Here is a 20,340-nt window from a genome sequence, read left to right as displayed (position 1 = left end):
TCATAGCTCCAGGCCTCGGAGTTTAAATCCAAGGAGGCTCAGAGACTCAGAATTCTAATATTACCATCACTGTCCATGGAGGGACTAAATCCGAGAGAAGCTTGGTGACTTGCCAGGGGTCACATGGCTCTGGTTTAGTTTTGATTGCTGCATACCATGTCCGTGTCTTTCGTTCCTGTCTCAGATTCAGTGCTGGTGAGACAGACGGGATGAGCTCCGTTTTCCAGCTGAGCTAGGAGGCTTGTTCCTTCGTGTGGCGGGGAGCTCGGGGGCTCCTCTGGCTAGTACATGAGGAAGGACAGTTCTGAGATCCCTCACTTGGGGAGCTGCAGTGTCTGGCAGTCACTGGCGTGGTGGATGGATGCTAATGGACTTTGGAAGAAGTTCTATTCTTGTTAGCTCTCTGTTAGCCCAGTGACTCAACCTCTCTAAGCCTGTTTCCTTTTCTGTAAGATGGTGATACAACCTTCCAGGGTTGTTGGGGAGGTGAGAAGTCGAGTGTGCTTGGCTTGTGGTCACATGCCTAGTGCCAAACGGATGAGAAATACATCGGTGCATGGTGATTATTCTTGTTAATTTTCCTGAGGCTTCTATTAACCATGTTGCATATTAAAAACTACTCTACAACAAAGGAAAACAAAATGCACTCCTGCAGATTACATGAGGACGGGCAGAACGCTCAACCTTTCTGTCGCTTCCAGGATTTTCTCATATAAGAATAGTTATTCTAACTAGGACCTTGGGAGTTAAAGGTGTCTCTGTCTGTTAGTACTTATTCTGGGGCAACAGGCATAAACAGGGACTATTCCAGGTAAACCCAGAATATAATCACTTTAGAGACAGCTGCATTTTCTCAGTTCTACACTAATTAATTTTTTTCCAAGGTTAATTTTATTGAATCAAAATCAGTTCCTTGCATATGTCCTACAAGCATCGGAGACTCATAATTTTCAACAATCCTTGGGTCACAACCATCCTGAGTTCTTGGCAGCCCCTCTGTGTTCATGGTGTAGTTCTGATTGGCTTTCCCTACAAATCTATGGAGGTTTTTCCTGCCCATTTGGTTCCTGCTACAACCAGACCGGAAGACAGAATTTTAGGGAAAACGGGGCAGCACAGAATTTTAAAAAACAGATCAAATAGGTTTTAAATCCTCTCCGCCATTGTTCTCTGATCCCTTATGTGGAACTAATATACTTCATCAGGGGTGAGGTTATATTTTGTTTTCTTCTAAAGGTGGATTCAGGAGTATTCGCTGGGCTTCTGCTGTGCCCCAGGCACTGTTCTAGGTACACAGCAGGGGACAAAAGAGGCAGTATCCTGCCCTGACAAAGCTAATAACTGTTTTCTTATTTGGACTGTAGTGGCGAGCATCGTGGATGTTCAAGTTGGTAGTTTCTCAGGCTCGGCTCCAGATCAACCCTGGAAGCCAGGGGTTCTTGTAGATAAAAGTCAGATTCATTTTCTAGGAGCTCCTTAATATATTTTTCTGCTCATTTTAATAAATTATGCCAAGTTGTTTGGCATTCTTCAATAACAGTGTGACTTTCACTTTTGGGTCATTGTGAAAATTACTAAATGCAAGCCGGTGTAATGCCGGTGGCCTTCTGGTGACTGAAGCACCACCCAGGGGTGTCCCTTTCCACGACGACTCGTTTTTTTCTGATTTGCTTGAAGAGAGGCACTTGTCTGGAGGTCCAGGGCCTGGTGATGTGTGTGTGTGTGTGTGTGTGTGTGTGTGTGTTTTGCAGCACCAAACCCTGTGGGTTCAGAAGGGCCCAGGTGTTTAGGGTTTTGCTGTGGCTCTGTGTCAGCCTCCCACCTTCATCTCTCGCCTTCTGTCTCCTGCCGTACGGGCTTTGGTCACTGGAGGGGACAGCAGGAGAGGCCATGCAGTATATTGTGGCATCTTTTGCCAAGTGTTGTCATCACTTGAGGCTGAGGTAAGCCCTGTGCGTGTTTTTCTTTCAGTGAAAAACAAGATCACAAGACCTGAGATTGTGAGTCCAGTTAATGAGACGATGGAGGTGGACTTGGGTAAGTGGGGTCCCATCAGGATAAATGGTTCTCATGGACACTGCACAGAGTGTAGACTGGTACAGTCTTGCTTGGAAGAGCAGGGTTTGGCTTTTAAGACATAGATCTCTTTAACTCAGTTCTTCCAGATCTTTATTCAGAGTAATATTTCAGGATGTGTGCATTGTTGATGTGCAGGAACGGTCACTGACATATTGATCACAATAATGAAAAATTGGAAACTAGTTCTGTTCAGCAACGGGGAAGGTGTTCATCATGGTATGTTTGTATTATGCATTACTAGGCAGTCATGAAACAGCCTGTTTTGGAAGTCTAGTCACGTGAGCCCAAATTCCCAATGCACACTAATTAGACAATAACACCCCATTTAAAAAATTGCATATGTGCACAGAGAAGGTACGGTGTGAGACACATAAAGTTATTAATAGTGATTCTCTCTCAGAGATGGATGTAAGGCAATTTATCTTTTACTTTGTGCTTTCCTATAATTAAAACTTTTTATTCAACTGTCATTTGTTAACCTAGATCGATAGATCAAAGTCCATTCATGTTGTGCTGAAAAGTACGTTGCTTTGCAGGATCCCAGCTCCAGTTGGTCTGCAATGTCACCGGCCGGTTGAGTGACTTTGTCTACTGGAAGTGGAACGGGTCAGCAGTTCCCGAAAACGACCCAGTGCTGGTGGAAGACTTTAGACTGTAAGTATGCTAAGAGCCGGTCATGCCATTGGGACGATTTGGTATTAAGTTCCGTGTCATACTTTATATCACCATTGTGATTTGATCTAAAGCAAAGATGAGTTGGGAGTTGATGGGTCCTTAACTCTTTGTTGCCCATTTTGGGTTTTGCTCAGCTGAGCAGGATTCATAAGCTCTTGTACATTGAAGGTAAAAATACATGTCATCGGGGTGCAAATTCCAGACCACTCGGAAAGCTTTCTCTTAAATTCAGTTAAAAACGTTGCAGCATTCCAGTGAAGCAGTTGTCCTGAATTCTCCTTCACGTCCTTCCATTTTTAAAATAGTCTAGAGAAGACTCATGAATTGTGGCCAAGAATCAGGCACTCCCCTGCTCAAGTGTCTGACAGCTCCCTGCGCCCCATCTCAGGATGAACTCCTGACTCCATGTCACCTGCAAACCCTTTGATATCTGCCCTGATCTGATCTTGTTTCATATGTTCTCTGTGCCCCCGTGGAGACCAGAATACATATGTTCACGTTTTTCTTCTTGGAAGCTGTAATTTTAATTTGATTTCTCTGCTGCTCAGTCTTGTATGGACAGTGGTCCTGGGGCCGTGCGGTATCGGATCAGTGTTGCTCACAGCCTGATTATTAGACCTGTGCTCAGGGCTAGGGATGACTTCTGCTACAGTTTATGCAACAAGGAGATAAAGCTTGGACACGTACCTCATCTGTAACTGATGCGATTTGCGTTACATAATTTCGTTTTCTCTCTTTTGAACAGAGTGGAGAACCCTTTAAACAAAAAACGGAGCACAGTCATCGCAGTGCTTAATATTTCAGTAGTGGAAAGTAAATTTTATCTACATCCATTTACCTGTTTAGCCAAGAATACCGATGGCATGACTACAGCGTATATCCAGTTAATACATCCAGGTAGACAACGCAGCTGTTTACTTGAAATGCCATTTTGTCTCACCAAGATAAGACTCCAGGACCTTGAGCTCTACTGTGCTATTTCCTCTGCCCAGGACACTCTCAGATTCCGCTTAACCTGCGTACCTTCCATTCCTTTTTCACATCTCAGCTCAACTATTTCTTCTAGAAGTCCTTCTGTCCTGCTGCCCAGCCTTAACCCAGCTCTCTGCCCAGATGGACATGGCTGGGGCCTCCACTGTGTTCTTCCATAGCACCGTCTGTCCCTGTCACAGGACACCCTTAGTTTCCTTTACTTGATTGTAAATTCTGCGATGGTGCAGATAATTGCTAATCATTCTGTTTCCAGACTGAAGTCTGGTCCTTCTAGTTACCTAATGAATACTTTTTAGTTACATGATTACATGATGGATGCACCGGGGAAGCCTAAATACCCACTTTTCAGAGAGGACATCAGAAGTGACTGGTTTCCATGAACTGTAAAATCAAACACAATATTGAAAGTATCTGTGAAGTATTTTAAGATACTATGTAGTTGAATTAAAATAGGTTATTTATGAGTATGTACATGGAAGAAAATCTAAAAGAATCTACGGACAAACTATTAGAATTAGTAAATGAATTTAGCAAGATCACTAATGTGTGTGTATATATATGGTATTTTGGTGTAGTCTGTAAATACCAACAACAAATAAATAGAAATTAAATTTAAAATATCACATTTACAGTAGCATCAAAAAATTATCAAATACTTAGGAGTAACTCTAGCAAAAGCTGTTCAACATCTCTGTTAGACAAACTAAAAATACGTTATTGAGAGAAGGCGTAACAGATGGAGGGATATACAATATTCATAGGTTGAAAGGCTCAGTATTATAAAGACGTTAGTTCCCCTCAAATGAATCTGTAGATTCAAAACAATTCCAATCAAAATCTCAGCAGTATTTGTGCATGTGTGGGTGTGTGTCTGTGTGAGTGTGTTGCTGTGGGCATGTTTATTCTGAAAGTCACATGGAAATGTAAAGGGCCAAGAGTTGAGGTGGTCTCGCATTAAAAACAACAAATCTGGAAGATTTACCCTACAGATCCTGTACGAAGCTACAGTAATTAAGATTGTAAATGGGAACCATCCATTGGGCCAGTCGGGTATTGATCTGGAAAATGGTATATCTTGATTTCTGCTTCATACCCAGATGGATTACAGGTCGATCAGTGACTAAATTGGAGAAGTAAATAACAGCTCTTAGATTCTCTTTCCTGGATGCCTCCTTGGTCCCTGACACTTAGAAGGCTCTTTTTTCTTTCTTTTTTCTCCACCTGCCTCCGCACCTACAGCTCCACCTGACTCCTCTGCGGTCACTGGGTGAATAATTAGCATGCGGAGCTGGGAGAATGCGGAAGTCTAAGGTGTTCTTTCTGGCATCCCTAAGCCCTTCTTTCCTTTCCCCGAGTCTTCAACTTTTTCCACTTGACTCTCCTATTCTTACAGAACTTTTGTCGGCTTTTGAGTGAACTTGACTCCACTCATTTTATTATGGGTGGCTCTATCATATGGTCTTTGGCATTTTTCCTATGTTATCGTGTTTTATACTCCTTAGGTGGAAATTTAATGTAGTCCCCCTTAGTTTTATACGGTATCCATTCTCAATGGCTTTGCACGTTAGTATCCATTCATAAGAGATGATAACAAATGAGTTATGACTGTCTGGGATTTGGGATTACAGGCCAGTCCCAAATACGGTTTCTCATGTTTAATTTGCTCTGCTCAAATTTTAAATTCTTTGGGCTCTAATATTTTTTTTTCTACCTCTTTTTCTGCTCTAGTCCCTGATTTCCAGAAGCCCACGATTGGTATATGTGTCATGTTGACGCTGGTAATTACATGCTCTGTTTTCATCTATAAAATCTTCAAGATTGACATTGTGCTTTGGTACAGAGATTCTTGCTATGTTTTCCTCCCGAAAAAAGGTACAATTTTGTATTCTGTGCAATATTTTCTTGTTGGGGGTGGGTAGCTAAGAGATACAGAAGATAACTAAGAGGGTTTTTACTTAAATTTTAAAATGAGACGTAACATATACAAAAATAATAGAATTATACATACTTACAGTTTCATAACCAAACAGACTGAACAGTAGTATTTTCTAAGTGACTGCTTTGGTGTTCATGCTGCTGGGACACACAGACACTCAGAGCATCTGCTTATAAATCCAGTCATTCAAAAGCTGTGGTTGAGGACCTGTTTGAGGACCTGTGCTGGGTAGGACAGAGGTCACCCCATGGTCTGTCTTCAAATGAAAGAAATGACTCAGTTTTCGTGCATCAGGGAAGTGCACTCTCCTTTGTTTAAACCTTGCAAAGAAAAAGAAACTAGTTCAACGCTAATACAGAAAAGGCAGAATGGATAGAACTCAGGGCTGACTTATCTGGGGAAGAAGATGAGATCAGGAAGACAAGAACAGCTCCATATGGAGAGGGGGCCCTTGAATCATACAAGAACTTTTTAGTAAAACACAATAATAGAGACTTGGTAGAGATGAACTCTGTAAAAGGTGCTATGCTTTTGGAGTTGTTGCTTCGTACCATTGTACAAAAAATTAAGAATTCATTGTGAAATGCATGTTTGAGATTTTGACTTTACCAAATCTCATTTATTTTCCTTTTGGTTCTAAATATATTGCATTTTTTCCTTCAGCTTCAGATGGAAAGACATATGACGCGTACATCCTATGTCCAAAGACCCCTGAGGAAGGAGCCACCTCTAACTCAGATATTTTTGTGTTTAAAGTCTTGCCTGAGGTCTTAGAAAAACAGTGTGGATACAAGCTGTTCATCTGTGGCAGGGATGACTACGCTGGGGAAAGTATGTATGCAATGGAAAAAAATTAAAAGCCTTGCAAAACTAATTTAATTACTAAAATTGGGTTTCCTCCTTCCAGAAGACCGTGGCATGAGTGTACAGATTTGACAAATTTTAAGAACCTCTTCAGTGGTGTAATGGGATGAGTTTCACATGTATTAAATGCAAAGTGTTTACTCTTCTCATATTTTATTGTGGCAACAATTAGCTAAATTTTATTTTGTTTTGGAAAACTCAACAGCTAGTTAGATCCAGTAGCTCCTTTACAGCTGACAGTAACACAGGAGTGGTATGGAGCCAAAGGTTCGACAAGGAAGTTTGTCAAATTCTACTTAACATTATTCTGACTCCTAAATGAAATACTCACCTTTTGCGGGTCAATTTTTGAGCCCTGCTATAAAATGAGAAACTCTTTCAATCTTAAGTAAGGCAAGTTAAAAAAAAAAAAGCCTTCAGAGACATAGGGGATGGAGTGGGAAGAACCTTGAGGGCTCTTGGTTCTGGAGAGAATGATGATAAATGGGAACTTGACTTCCCATGTGTGCTTTGTGTTTTTCAGGCATTGTTCAGGTTGTCAATGAAAACATAAAAAAGAGCAGAAGACTGATAGTCATTTTGGTGCGAGAAACATCGGGATTCAGCTGGCTGGGGAATTCATCTGAAGAGCAGATAGCCATGTACAATGCCCTCATTCAGGAAGGAATTAAAGTTGTCCTGCTGGAGCTGGAGGAAATCCAAGATTATGAGAAAATGCCAGAATCCATTCAATTCATTAAGCGGAAACACGGGGCCATACGCTGGTCAGGGGACATTAGCGAAGGGTCACAGTCTACGAACTCGAGGTTCTGGAAAAAAGTCAGGTACCACATGCCAGTCCAGCGGCAGCTGCCGTCATCCAAGCACCAGCTGCTGTCACCAGCCACTGGGCAGGACTCGAGGGAGAAACGGCCAAGGGAGGTCCATGTGCCTCTCGGGTAGGGGAGAAGCTTGGCCAGAGTCCCTTGGTGACTCCTGTCTTCGGGCATTGCAGGCTGGGCTGGGCCTCGCCGACTTGTACAGTCATACTGCACACCTGTGCAGTCCCTTATCCTGGAGGTCACCTGGAATCGGGTTGTTAAGGGAGCAGGACGTGGTGCCAATAGCAGGCCAGGGCGATTCAGAGCAGAGGGCTTGGGAGTCCTTTAAAACAGGAAACCGATGCCCTGTCTGAATGTCTGAACTGCTGAGAAAAGGCACGGGGGCAGCACACAAGAGGAACGAACCTGCAGGAGATGGCCACCGTCTCTAGATGGCTTTAGGAAGTCACCCGCTGTCTGAGGGCGGGGCTGGGCCCAGTCTGGGGACGGCGGGGGCACCGGCCCTCGAGTGGCTCTCCCGGACACTGCGGCCCGCAGGGTGAGACCCATGCTTCCCAGAGGAAGGAGGAAGCATTCCTGGAGCATTCCCCTGTACCCCTCCGCAGCTGGCAGTCAGTTTCCAAAGATGGAATTACATTTCACAGACCCTTTAAAACTCATCTCTGTGGACAAAGGAATTCTCTGGGATTCTAAGGCTTGGTAATAACCTCAGCTTTCTGCTAAAGAGAGAATTTCAAGAGCAGGAATAGAAGAGAATGATCCACGTTTAATTCTGCCCCCTCGGGATGAACATCGGTTCCACATTAGTCTGCATTTTACTTGACGCTTCACTTCTGCGGAAAGGTAACTTCCAAGTTACCTCCTCCGTACACAGTCACACACACAGCCCACGGATCAACCAGCCTTCCCACGATGCTGCTCTGATTTCCTCTCACCCTGCTTTTGCTGGAGCAGCTCCACGGGCTCCTCCTGGTTCAGGAGCTAAAGCCCACGTTCTTCTCCCACCAGCATTTCCCCATCACCACACACCCCCAACCCGCCAGCATAGCCAGCCCCCTCCGGGTCCTGCCGAGTGAATCCCCGGGTGGTGCCCCCTCAGACCTGCCCTACCTGTTCCTCCATCACTGCCTCCCCTCCTCCCTCCTGTCTCCCTGGTCAGAAATCCTACCCCCCCCCCCCAAGCCGTCTCCTCCAGCTGACCAGAATTTTACTGAAACACAAAAGCTTCTCCAATTCCCTTTCCCCAGGAAACTGCTCGAAGGTCCTGGCTCTCTTTTTCTCAGTCTGATAGTACGCGCTGTTGGCTGTCACTTCCGTTGCCAGCCCGGAGCCCTGCTCTCTGCAGGAGAGGCGTGGGTGTGTCCCTTTCCCCAGGCGCTTTCAGAAGTAATTTGCACCCGTCACATAGATTTGTGTAGTGCTTTATTGTTTTAAAATGTCCACAGGTGATCTTACTTAATTTTCAGAGTCATCCTAATTTTATAGAGAGCGCAAGTGACCTACTTTAAATTTAATCACATTTTTAGTTTCTCTGTCTTGTCTCTCCTTAGCTGGCTTTGAGTGCAGTGTTCTGAATGTTGGATGTCAGGTCAGCACAAGTCTCCTTTCCCCCTGCCCCAGCACTTTGGTGAGAAGAAATGATAGTTGTTGCGGATGGTGGCTGATTCTAGAAATGCTTTTATTTAAGAAACCGAATTCTAAACTTTTGAATCTTGGAATTTACAAAAATTAGGTTTTGATTTTATGGAAGACTTTTCTGCTTTCCTATATTCTTTCAATAAGGTAAATATTTCTTAGGAAATTAAAATGAAAGCAAATTTTTCTTTTGTATGGAAAAATATTTTTTAAAACTTGATGACAGTCCTCCAGGATCATAGAGAAACCCTGGAAAACCCCAACAGCAAGTTTAAATGCCACTTACTGCAGGACACAACACACAGTTTTACATGTTGTACAAACATGGACAGGTCTTCTGTTTTTTAATATTTTTAATTTTTAGTATTATGGGGGAAGACAAACTTTCCTTTGGTATTTTCCCCCAAAGCAATCAGAACCAGACAAGAATAGATTTTAGTATTTTGACTGTTCCCTTTCCACCTGTTTCTCCGGGATCCCACCTGACGTCATTGAGGAATAGGGCTGTTTGGGGGCCGCTGTTTTAAGAGAAAGTGCCTCCTCTTCATTTGGCAGCAAATTCAGACTGTAGCCAGAAGTCTGCGGGGTTGGAGGAGCAGGGCTGTCACGTCCCCACCCCCCGAAGGGCCTATGTGATGCTTTAAACGTGCAATGTTGCTGATCACCTTTAGCTTCCCACCTATAAAGTCTATTGGCATGTGTTGTGCCAAGAAAGTGAATTCTGAAACTCAGAATTAGTGGCAAAATCGGCCAGAAAGTCAGGAGGGGGCAAAACAACCAAGAATGAGCGGTGGCCTTGCACATGGAGTTTAGGGAGGGCTGAGCAGGGATGTGCTGGCGGAGGAGGAGGAGGTGCCCCACCAGGAAAGTGGGGCGGGAGGATCCCGGGAGAAGGCACTACACCCTTGGTTCCCTGGGAACTTCCTTTGCTTTATTGTTTTCCCAGGAAAACCTCTTTTAAGTGCTTCCTTTCAGGCTTTCCCTGTTAATTATATTTCACTGCAGTATCCGATGGTAATTTTTTTTTTTTTTTGGTCAGCCTAAGAGTTTAAGTTTGCAAATGCGCCAAAGTGTTTCATTTCCAGTTGTTAAAACTGACTTAGTGAGATTGATAGCTTCCTTCTTCTGCCTCTGTTTTATTTGCAGTAAAAGGAAGGGTATTGAGCCATTTTTTTCTCATTTTTTTTAACTTGTTTGTATAATTCTGCAGCAGATACCAAATATTTTTATATCGTAAAACACCGGATTCATGTGCAGCACGTGTCCATGGACTGTAATCATTTTCCAATAAAATTGTCAGAACCTGGTACTGAGTGTTCTCCTTCAGGTCCGCTTCTTAGCCAGCCCCCTCCTGGGTTCACCTGCGGATGGAGGGTCAGGGCCCCTTCTGCCTGGGGAGGGGGGCCAGGGCTCCTCAGCCCACCGGTGAGGGGCTAACTCCCCCCAGGAACCTCAGCTGTGCGCCCCCTGTTTGCTTGTTTTGAAAATGATTAAAATGTGAATCTTATTATTATTAACCCTTTACCGGTCCAAAAACTGATCAAGGCGACATTTGTATAGACTTTTACGTTTTACAAAAGGTTGTATTTATTTTCTCCTTTTCACCCAGGAGGTGATCAAAAGCGACAGATTTGGTGTCCGAAATGCCAGCCCTGATGCTCACAGATCAGGGTGCCCTCAGAGCTGGTCAGTGCCCCTTTCTTCCTACCTCGTAGCTGTTCTAACAAGCAGGTGGCTCTCGTCCTGCGGAGAAGGATGCAGGTGGCAGGTCGCCTTGGAGTCCACGCAGCCAAGTAGGAGGACTTCAGAAAATGATAGCTTTGTCTGTCGTAACTTGGTTTTCTCAAGTCACATTGGAATCTGCAAAAAAAAAAAAAAAAAAAAAAAAAAAAGAATGGCTAGAGCGCAGAAGTGGCAGTTGACACCAAGGGAGGAAGAAAAGCAACGTAAAAATTAGGACCGACTACAAGACAGGCAGGTTAAGTGGTGATGGGTGGAGACCAGGAGCCCTGCTCACCTCACCCCGGCAGCCCAGACGTTTCCAGGTCACTGAGGGCCCATGACTGTCCCCACTGACCCTCTGCCAGCCCCAGACTTTAAAGGATGTGCAGTAGTCTGGAAGAAAAAAGGGGCTTTGTTTAATGCATTCCTGAGGGATTTTTCAATAAAAATGAAAAATGCAAGAACTTCGGAAAATTGAGGAGTCAGCTATCCAGAAGACTTACCTACACAAACTATCTCACTGGAAGAATTCAGAGAGATTTCACCATATTTTGGTTATTTTGCCAGTTAATGTTTTTAGCAAACAGAAGAAAAATCAGTGCTAATAGCCGTGAAGTCTTTTTTTTTTTTTTTTTTGTCATGAGAATTTTTATTCCTCTCTTTACCAGGTTAACTTTTCCCACTGAATAGACTTCTTTTGGGGAGGGTCTCTGGAAGTATTTCTCAATAGAGGTGCCATCTGTGGAAAGAGACCTGAGTTTAAGTGTCTGCCCTGTCACAGGTTTGAAACTCACACACAGCACGTGGCTGTTTTGAACCGCTGTTTTCTCCCCTGTGAAATGGGACTTCCTGTATCTCAAGGTTTTAATATGTGGAAAGTCTGTCCAGTATCTGAGTTACAATCTCAAAATATATTTTCTTAATTTTACCTCTTGAACAGTACACATAAAACAACAAATGCATTTATCCAGAATGAAGCTTTTTCAGATTCTGGGGTTTTGGGTGTGGAGGGACAGGAGGGTGTGTGAACTTCTGAAAATGATAACAGCGTCTACTTAATCCAGCCTTAGCAAGTCGGGGTCTGACTTGGTGTTTTTGACACAGTGGGTTTCCCAAACATTAACTGAAGGACTAACTACAAATTGCCAACAGAAAAATCAGAGACTTCCACAAGCTCATTTGTCAGAAGAAAATCTTTCCCCTTTGAGGCAAGAATTGGCGACAGTGGTGAATTTGGTTTAATGTGGGGGCAACCGAGGAAGTAGCAGGTGGGAAAGAGAATGATCTCGGTGTGGAAGTGGAAAGTCCCTTTTTTTATTTTTACTAAAATAAAATGCACAAGTGAATCATGAAGAAGTCAAAAAATAGGGGGAAAAAAAGGCAACATGTGAAAAAATGTACATGGTGAGACAGGTGGGAGGGATTTTTGGTTTTTTGTTTTTGTTTTTTGGTGTACTAACATTAATTTTACAACCAAAGAGAGTGTGTGTGTGTGTGTGTATGTGTGTGTGTTTATTAGCTTTAGGGCAAGGAAGAGCTACAGGAAATAGATGGGAAGATTTAAAATGACTATTAATCTTTTAAACCAAAAGCATCCTCACCTTAACACACAGGCTGAGATTTCTTCCAAGGAAGGTTTGGCTCATTCAGTGCATCCTGTATGTTTACCTTAGATCTGGGGCCCAAACCTTAGCATCGCAGCCACTCAAATTTGCAGCTGTCAGACCGGTTGAGCCTGTACACCTGAGTCCAGACTCACAGGAACCTGCTGACTTGTCCTGCTCTGGGCTCCACCGGTGGGAGGTTGATTTACTCAGAGTGAAAGTCAAGGAAGCTTGTTTTACTCAGAGTCTTTGACCTGGAAGGGACCCCAGGCATCCCTTAGTTTGTGATTCTGGGACCAGGATGCGCTGCACTGATAGCCGTCCACAGTGCTCCCCGGGTTTCCTTTCATTAAACACATCCTGGAACGAGGTTCCCCAGACGCCTTCAGTGAGAGGGTATTGCATGATCAACAGCCCTGGTGTGAACCCGTTTCTGCTTTTGCCCACGTGGTGAATCCTGCCAGGCTCCTGTTCCTTCTCCCTGCCTCCCTCACCTTACCTCCCTTACCCTGCTCAGCCCAAGACACTCCTGCTTCTCATCTGCCTCAGTAGCTGCGGACACTGGCCGTGTGTTTAAACACTTCAGTCTTAGATGACAGTCCACAATCCTGCCTGCCAGGCTGGACTTAATCGCTTCTGAATTCTTGTGTTTCCTAAAACTGGACCCCAAGTCCTCCCTCCAATTCCAAAACATAGGGGAATATTTTTGCTCTCAAGTTTACTTCTGGATTGTTTTAAAAGTGCTAACCTTGTGCCTCACATTATATGAGACCCTGAGAAAACTACAAAGTCAAAGAGAAACAATCTTGTCAAAGAGAAACAATCTCGTCAAAGAGAGTTTGGTGGAGAGAAAGTAGTTCAAGGAATGAACTCACATGATAGAGGGTCTTAGACCCCTGACTCAGATATTTGGGCTTTACCGTTTGGAGCTGGTCTATGGGAGCGCTTGGAGGTTTCTGAATGGAGAACACGGAGGCATAAAGAAAGTGTTGGCGGAGGGGCGGGCACCGTCACACAGACGATTCGGAGGGAGTGAAGGGTCAGAGGGAGGCTATTGATACAGTAATCCCTCTGTGAGTTGACAACGTATTAGGAACATTGTTCTTAAATTAAAAAAAAAAACAAAACTCTTTTCGTATTATAGAACCAATACTGGTTTGAGAGAACACAGAAATTTCTTAAAAAACTAAGGAAGAAAAAAATCATCCAAAACCTCACAACTTAAAGACAATTAGGAATATTTTATTGTCTTTCTGTGGATATAATTGAGATCATATAATACATGGAGTTTAATACCCTAACTGTTTTAATGTTGTGAAAATATTTGCCCACATTACTAAAGTGTTGATTGTCACACCACGCGGTGTCCCCTGGGTAGGAGGGTGCTAAGGACGGACCCAAGAGCTAGAGAACCCTTAGATTCTATTCCAACCCTGTGATGTCCTGATTCTCTGAATTTGATTTCAGATAGATTGAAATGAAGCATGCACAAGGTCCTGGGTTCAATCCCCAGTACCTCCTCTAAAATTAAATAAATAAACCTAATTACCTCCCTCCTCCCACCAAAAAAAAAAAAAAGAAAAAAAAAAGACTCTATTAAATCTTCTAATAGCTTTCAATTTTACCTCGAATCAAACCCAACCTTCTTTCTATCGCCCACAGGCCCCTGCACGGTCCAGCCCCGGCTACTCTGACTTCACTGACCCGACGCTCCTGTGTGTTTGCTGTAGTCTGGTCACACTGGCTTCATTTCTGTTATTTAGAAATTTCCACCCTCTAGACACTTTGTGCCAGCTGCAGGGAGAACTCTGTTCCCAGGTGTCTGTCTGGCGGGCTCCTGGTCACTCCTCAGGCCTCAGCCATGTCATCACTTCTGCAGTGAAGCCTCTCCCAACACCGTCTCTGTCTCTTCACCACATCCTCATGGTTCTCACCAGCCAGAAATCATCTCTTTCAGTGTTCTTATTCAGGGTTTTTCCCCTATGTTTCTCGTTCCCTTCAGCCCCTCCACACAGTAGACACCAGACTGTGAGCTCTAAGAGGGTCTCTCAGCTTCTCTCCAGCTGTTCCCAGCACTCGGAATGTCACCTAGCACAGCGGGGACTGGATAGGGTGAATGAATGAACTGATGCGAGGGTCTGAGGACCCAGGAAACTCACCCTCCCGCCACCCCTGCAGCTTCTCCCACCTCCACAGGTCCATTTCATTCCAGCAACAAAAGCAACCACAGGACTGCGGCTGGGCATCCTCAAGCCTCCCCGAGAGGAAAAACGTGGGAATTTAAGAGCCTTAAAGGTATAAAGATCTTGGTAGGGCCCCACCCCCAGCCCCTCCGCAGCCTGACACTGGGATGTGGCGCATTCGACCATGACCTGGGGGCACATTTCTGCTTCATTCTCACTGGGGAAATATCTGCAGGTTATGTTTAGTGGGAAATTATCAGCTGTGTAGCCAGAACAAACACGTGACTCTGCACTGCATGAAATACACATTCGTCTATGAAATCTTTAATAAAAATCATTGCCCCGCCCCTCCTCTGAATGTGCATCACGTCCTTGTCCGAAGATCAAACCAATTGAAGGTAAAATCAACCAACCCGAACTCAGCAAATGCCTCCACCGCACACAGAACATTGCTTCACACCTGCTCTCAGGAGGAGGGAATGAATCGGTAGAGAAATTGTTTCAGCTCATATAAAAAAAAAAAAAAAATTGAAAGGGTCCATTACCCATGGCTTGTGACTAATGGCATCAACTTCTTAGAATATTCCCACTGCAAAAATGTCTGCAATTTTAAAGACTGTGGCAAGGAAGGGTTAATGGTAGGATGATGGTTAAAAAAACCCCCAAAAAACTCAGGACTCATCAAGTATCTATTATTGTCAGGCGCCCCGCCGTTTACAAAGGGTGCCTCTGAAAAGTGGATCTAATCATCGCTGTTTTCTAGACAAGGGTGCTGCTGGGGTTCGACCTCCTTGTCAGGGAGAGAACACTGTGGTATCTCTGTGCCTCAGTAAGTCTGTTTTTTGGGAAAGTATACTTATTTTTTCATAAAATATATGATATTTATATTACCATGTAGAAGGTTTATTGTCATTATTGAAAATAAATAAGAAAATAAAAATTTAAAATAGTCTCCATTTTAATTTTGAATGTAGTATGTATTGACAGACGTAACCCACACAGACGAAAGCACTTTGGAATCCTTGATAATTTCTGAGTGCAGAAACTTGCAAACCAGCGTCTCCCAGCCCATCACAGAAAGCTTTGTGGACTTCCCTCCCCTGGCTGCTGTGGTTGCTACTTTCTCACTGTCTGCACTTCCACAAGGACCACCAGAAATAGCTTGGCCAGAAATCTGCTGAATGGAGATTACACTTTATATTTTTTTCCAAGTCTCAGTGCCCTCAAGGATGTCTCTGGGTGTCTCCAGATGGTCAGGGCTTGCCTGATACCATCTCATTTGGGAGTTTCAGATCGGAGCAGTCTTCCTGCTCCGGGTATTTGAGGATCACTATGGGATATCTGCTTTACAGAAGTTAACCAACATGACAGGCAGATGAATGATATTCCTTAAAAGCCATTTGAAAGGGCTTCCCCTGTGGGGGCGTTCTATATGGGCATACAATAACTGCTCAAACCGAGTTTGGAAAGGAATGAATAATTCATTTGGAGGGACAATTTGGAATAGATTTAGGCAGCTATTACTGGTGATGGAGGACTTCTGAGTTGCCAGAGAATCTGGCAAAAAGCCTTCAAACCCACTTCCGAGTGTGATGGCATCTTCCTTCCTGGGCTCCCCCTGGGAAGGTAGGTCAGCCCCGCCCACGGTGCTGAGGAACTAGCCTGGTCTGGAAATACCGCGGCAGGGCTCAGCCTCTCGGCTCTACAGGAGAGCCTGCGCGCTCCAGTCCGGTCCGGCAGGTCCACACCGCGCTGGGAGCCCGCGTTTGAGCTCGGTGGGTGGGGCACCGACCGCCGGAAAGGTGTGCAGGGGAGGCGGTGGCAAAAATGTGCGCGAGTCGGGGGCCGGCGATCGGGACTCCCGCGCGGCCCCCGACCGGCTGGGCGACCTTGGGGGAGCAGACTCCGTCTCTGGGCCAAGGTGTGGAGCCCGCGTCCACCTGTCCGTCCGTCTTCCTCCCTCTTTTCCTGCCGGCTTTTGCCAGGTAGGCCTAAGCTGGCTTCTCCCGAGTGAGCCGGTGTTTGGGGTTTCCGTCTAAACGGCGGGGCCCAGCGGATCCTGAGGCCACGCACCCCCAGGGGAGGCTATGCGCGACGCACAGGTGGGGACCGGGCACCACCGCGGGGACCGGGGGCTGCGGGCTGGGCGGCGGGCCTCCCACTGGGCGCAGACGCCAGATGGCAGAAAGGGAGGCCACCGCGCCCCCAGAGCGGGTGACAGCGCAGCAGAGGGGAGGGGATCCGCACCCCCCGACACCCCGCCTCGCCTCCCGGGGCGGGGGCGCTCCCGCTGATGCTCTGCACCCGGATCCCGGGGGTGGGGGTTGAGAGCAAGAACTGGGCAGGGGAGGGAGCAGGCTTTGGGGGGGGTACGTCTGGGTAAGTGTGGGGCCAACCTTGGAGGGCTACCTTTGGAGAAGGGAAGGTCAGTGGCCTGGCTGGGGTCTCAGATTCAGACGTCGTCGCGGAAGCCAGGCTTGGTGCCCGGGGGAGGGCGCGCTCCGTCCCGCTGCACCCCTTCCCATCCCACCCTCCTTCTTCCCCGCAGCACCATAGGGGAATGCTGTCCTTGCTGCTCTGCGTCGTGTCCATCGCTCTTCCACGTATTATCAGAGCAGGTGAGTTTGGTGTCTCAGAGGCCACCTCCCCACCCCCCGCACGCCTCCCTGCGGCTCTGGGCGTCCCCTGTGTGGACCCCCTCGGGGATCGCGCGAGCCCCGAGCCTCGCCGATTACACTTTCCCCAGTGGGCCAGGGGGGATCCCGCGGGACGCCGGAACGCCAGGTTTCAGCCCCAAGTGTCTGATGCTCGGCCCGAAACGTCATCTTTGAGCTTTGAAGTGACTCTGGACAGGGGGCAAGTTAGGCAAATGCAAGGCAAGACGAGTTAAAGTACCCAAGGGGGGACACTACAGTCTGTTTTATGTGACAGACATTTTATGTCCCAGGGTAAAAGCAAACACATCACTAGCAGGACCAATTGCTTCCAAGAAAAACTAAGCGATTTTATAGAAATGAACTGTGAAGTGAGTGGACTGTTTAACAACCCTTTTCGAGATGAGATTCTTATACCTTTTACTGGGGACACAGTGAATTAACAGGGTGGCAGGGCAGAAAGAAAACAGGACAAGCGGAGCTCAGAAGAGGAGCTTTTACTCTGAAGGAGGAGATGGAGGAATTAAGGGCCTTAGGATGGAAGGGTAAGAGGGGACTCATTCCAAATTCGGAAGATGACTTGCAGGGGGGAGACAGCAAAGGCTTTCTTAGGACACGTGTGAAGGACTTCTAGTTTCACATTCACAGACTGTCTTTAGGAAACTCCCACACTGAGAAACTCTCACGTGAAATTTCAAACCGGCTAGAAAGTTAAAGAGGCACTTGTTAAAATGAATACAAGTAACACCGGCGCTCGCTGTCATGTTTATTTTTTTCCTTTCCTTCCCTAGATGCTTGCAAGGACGTGAGTGTGCAGGATGAGATGGCTTCAGTAGGCCAGCCTACAGCTTTTAATTGCATATACCCTTTGCCAATGTCTGGGAAAGTGAATGTGACGTGGTATAAATTTCCTAGCAAAATCCCAATATCCAAAAACATACGGTCTAGGATTCACCAGGAGCAAAACTGGATTTTGTTTCTCCCCTTGAAAGGGGAGGACTCTGGGATCTACGAATGTGATATAAAGTAAGTTCCTCATTTAAAAGAGAAGTATCTTATATATATATATTATATAAACGATATGATATAATATAATATAATATAATATAATATAATATAATATAATATAATATAGCATGTAATGTTGTAAGATTTAGCAGGCTGACACGAGGGTAGTAAAATCATTTACCAAAGACAAAGGATGGAAATAAGAGAGGCGTTTATTAGCTACGCTGCTGTGGGCACCAGCGGGCCACAGACTAGGGGTGTCTGCCCTCCGAGAGCTGGTTGTTGAGGACTTTTGTAAGGAGGGTGACCCTTTACTGCTTGTGCTGACATGACATCAGACACAGGGGGGGTCGCAGGGTGTGTGATCAGCTTGTGCACAAGTTTCTGGTTGGCTGATGTTGAGGTAATAGGGAAGGGAGGGGGTCGGGAAAGGTAGGGCTGCGTGACTCTGGCTGGGGGCTGTGACCGTTTCTGGTGGTCAGACTTCTGGGCAATGAAAGGTTGTTGATTATCATCTGGGTAGTTGGTTCATCTAAGGCAGGTACATACTGGGGAAGGAATGTTCCTTGTTGTCATCAAAGGGCAGTCCCTGGACCCCTGAGGGGCCATGGACCAGGATACTGTCAGACATCTTTAGACTCCCACATACAATATTTAAAAATATAATAAATATATAAAGAGAATATATAAAATAGATGATAACATACATTTAAATATTTTAGGAAAATTCTTGATAAACTCTTAATAAATGTAGAAAACTCAATGAGAAGAATAATAGTTTTGTATCGTTACAAGATGTTTTCAGGGACCAGACTTTTAAAGAGGATAGATTTGTAAACCAGTTGCTGGAACATGACATGCATCTTTTTCCACCGAAATGATGCCAAAGGCCAGACCGGCTTCCAAAGCCTGTTTACAGTAGTCCCAATGCTATTGCTGCCTTCTTTCTTGGAATGCCAGCAGTTTTTGTTGACAGGCAGCACGTCCAGAGGGGTATAAGCCTCCTTCGAGCACCTGTTTTGGAAGGGAATCTGCTAAGGAACTGAACAGTGACCAAGCACCAGCAGTGTTCCCGACCCCGTGCTACGCCCTAGTCTAGGAAGTAACGTGAGCGAGGGCCACAGGTCTGCTGGGGGGATAATTGCTCCGGGCGCTGTCTGTGGTGATCGGGAAACTGTGTGCCTCACCAGAGACGGCAGCCTATTCAGTTCAAGCCCATTTTCCAACTTTTCAAGGTAACCTGGAAATCAGAATGTGTGTGTGGTTAACTTTTTAATACGCTTTGTGTGTGTAGCTTAATGAGAACACATCTATGGACCAAATTTTGCCTCAGAGCCCCAGTTTTGTCACCCTCCCTTGCTAACACGCATGACCTTAATTATTTGACCTCCGTGAGCCTTGGCTTTCTTACTTGTAAAGTGGAAGCCCGATACGGTTGAAGCGAAAATGACCTGAGATCATGTGCGAAGCAGGTACTTCTGAAGTGTAGCCACATTCCCTCCCTGCTGTGGTTCCTTGGCGTTTGCCAGCCCTTCTCTGTGTTTCAGGATGGCCACATCCCTCTCTGATTCAGATTCCTCACTTCCACGTGATGGACTCGGGGTGCACGGCTACTTAGCGGCACACACGTGCAGTTGCCAACGACCCCATTCCCGCAGTCTCACTCACAGTGGGGACAACTGCTGAGCCTTGTGGGGGTCTGCTCTCCCATTTTGCTGTAGGTCATTCATTAACCAGAGTTGGGGATCACATGTCACACAAATCCAGCTGGATGTCCCGGCTGGATTTCAAATATTTGGATCTGGGAGCTATGAAATGCAGCAAAAACATCGTTCGTAGGTGGTAGACAGAGGACATTGACATGGAAAAAAATAAACATGAATTCTCATCAAGCTTTAACACACAGATATGATGTATATTTAGTAAAAAACGATGTATTTTTAATTTTAAGTAATTCAAATTCATGTTACATTTGCAAAAATAGTATAAAGCGCTCCCATCCACCTGTTACCGAGTCCAAACTCATTCTGCTCGCCGCACGACACGCCAGTAAATCAGGAGACGAGGTGCTGGGGCAAGGAATAGAGACTATTCGGAAAGCCAGCAGACCGAGAGGATGCAAGACTACTGTCTTGGAGAACCGTCCTGCTCCAGTCGGAATACAGG

General features: G+C 45.5%; 2 protein-coding genes across 9 annotated transcripts in view; both read left to right on the top strand.

The window, feature by feature from the left end:
- The window catches only part of IL1R1 (interleukin 1 receptor type 1), a 58,856-nt gene extending 48,544 nt beyond the window's left edge, over positions 1-10,312 (top strand). For all 7 annotated transcript variants that reach the window (XM_010991899.3, XM_031441050.2, XM_031441052.2 and 4 more), the window contains 6 exons: positions 1,972-2,037; positions 2,616-2,733; positions 3,500-3,651; positions 5,476-5,619; positions 6,347-6,514; positions 7,071-10,312. In XM_010991899.3, the coding sequence (XP_010990201.2) occupies positions 1,972-2,037; positions 2,616-2,733; positions 3,500-3,651; positions 5,476-5,619; positions 6,347-6,514; positions 7,071-7,489 (1,067 nt within the window). In that variant the 3' untranslated portion in view covers positions 7,490-10,312. The remainder of the gene's footprint in view (positions 1-1,971; positions 2,038-2,615; positions 2,734-3,499; positions 3,652-5,475; positions 5,620-6,346; positions 6,515-7,070) is intronic.
- Positions 10,313-16,187: 5,875 nt separating this feature from the next.
- Positions 16,188-20,340, top strand: part of IL1RL2 (interleukin 1 receptor like 2) — a 28,289-nt gene continuing 24,136 nt past the window's right edge. Inside the window, exons 1-3 of one of the 2 annotated variants that reach the window (XM_010991895.3) lie at positions 16,188-16,287; positions 17,061-17,130; positions 17,958-18,192. In XM_010991895.3, the coding sequence (XP_010990197.1) occupies positions 17,073-17,130; positions 17,958-18,192 (293 nt within the window). In that variant the 5' untranslated portion in view covers positions 16,188-16,287; positions 17,061-17,072. Of the gene's footprint in view, positions 16,498-17,060; positions 17,131-17,957; positions 18,193-20,340 lie in introns of both variants that reach the window. The other variant, XM_031441043.2, reaches the window with a different exon arrangement.

Source organism: Camelus dromedarius, chromosome 33, assembly GCF_036321535.1.
Source record: "Camelus dromedarius isolate mCamDro1 chromosome 33, mCamDro1.pat, whole genome shotgun sequence".
NCBI lineage: Eukaryota > Metazoa > Chordata > Mammalia > Artiodactyla > Camelidae > Camelus > Camelus dromedarius.
The sequence above is the reverse complement of the archived record's forward strand: the minus strand, read 5'-3'. Positions and strand labels throughout refer to the sequence as shown.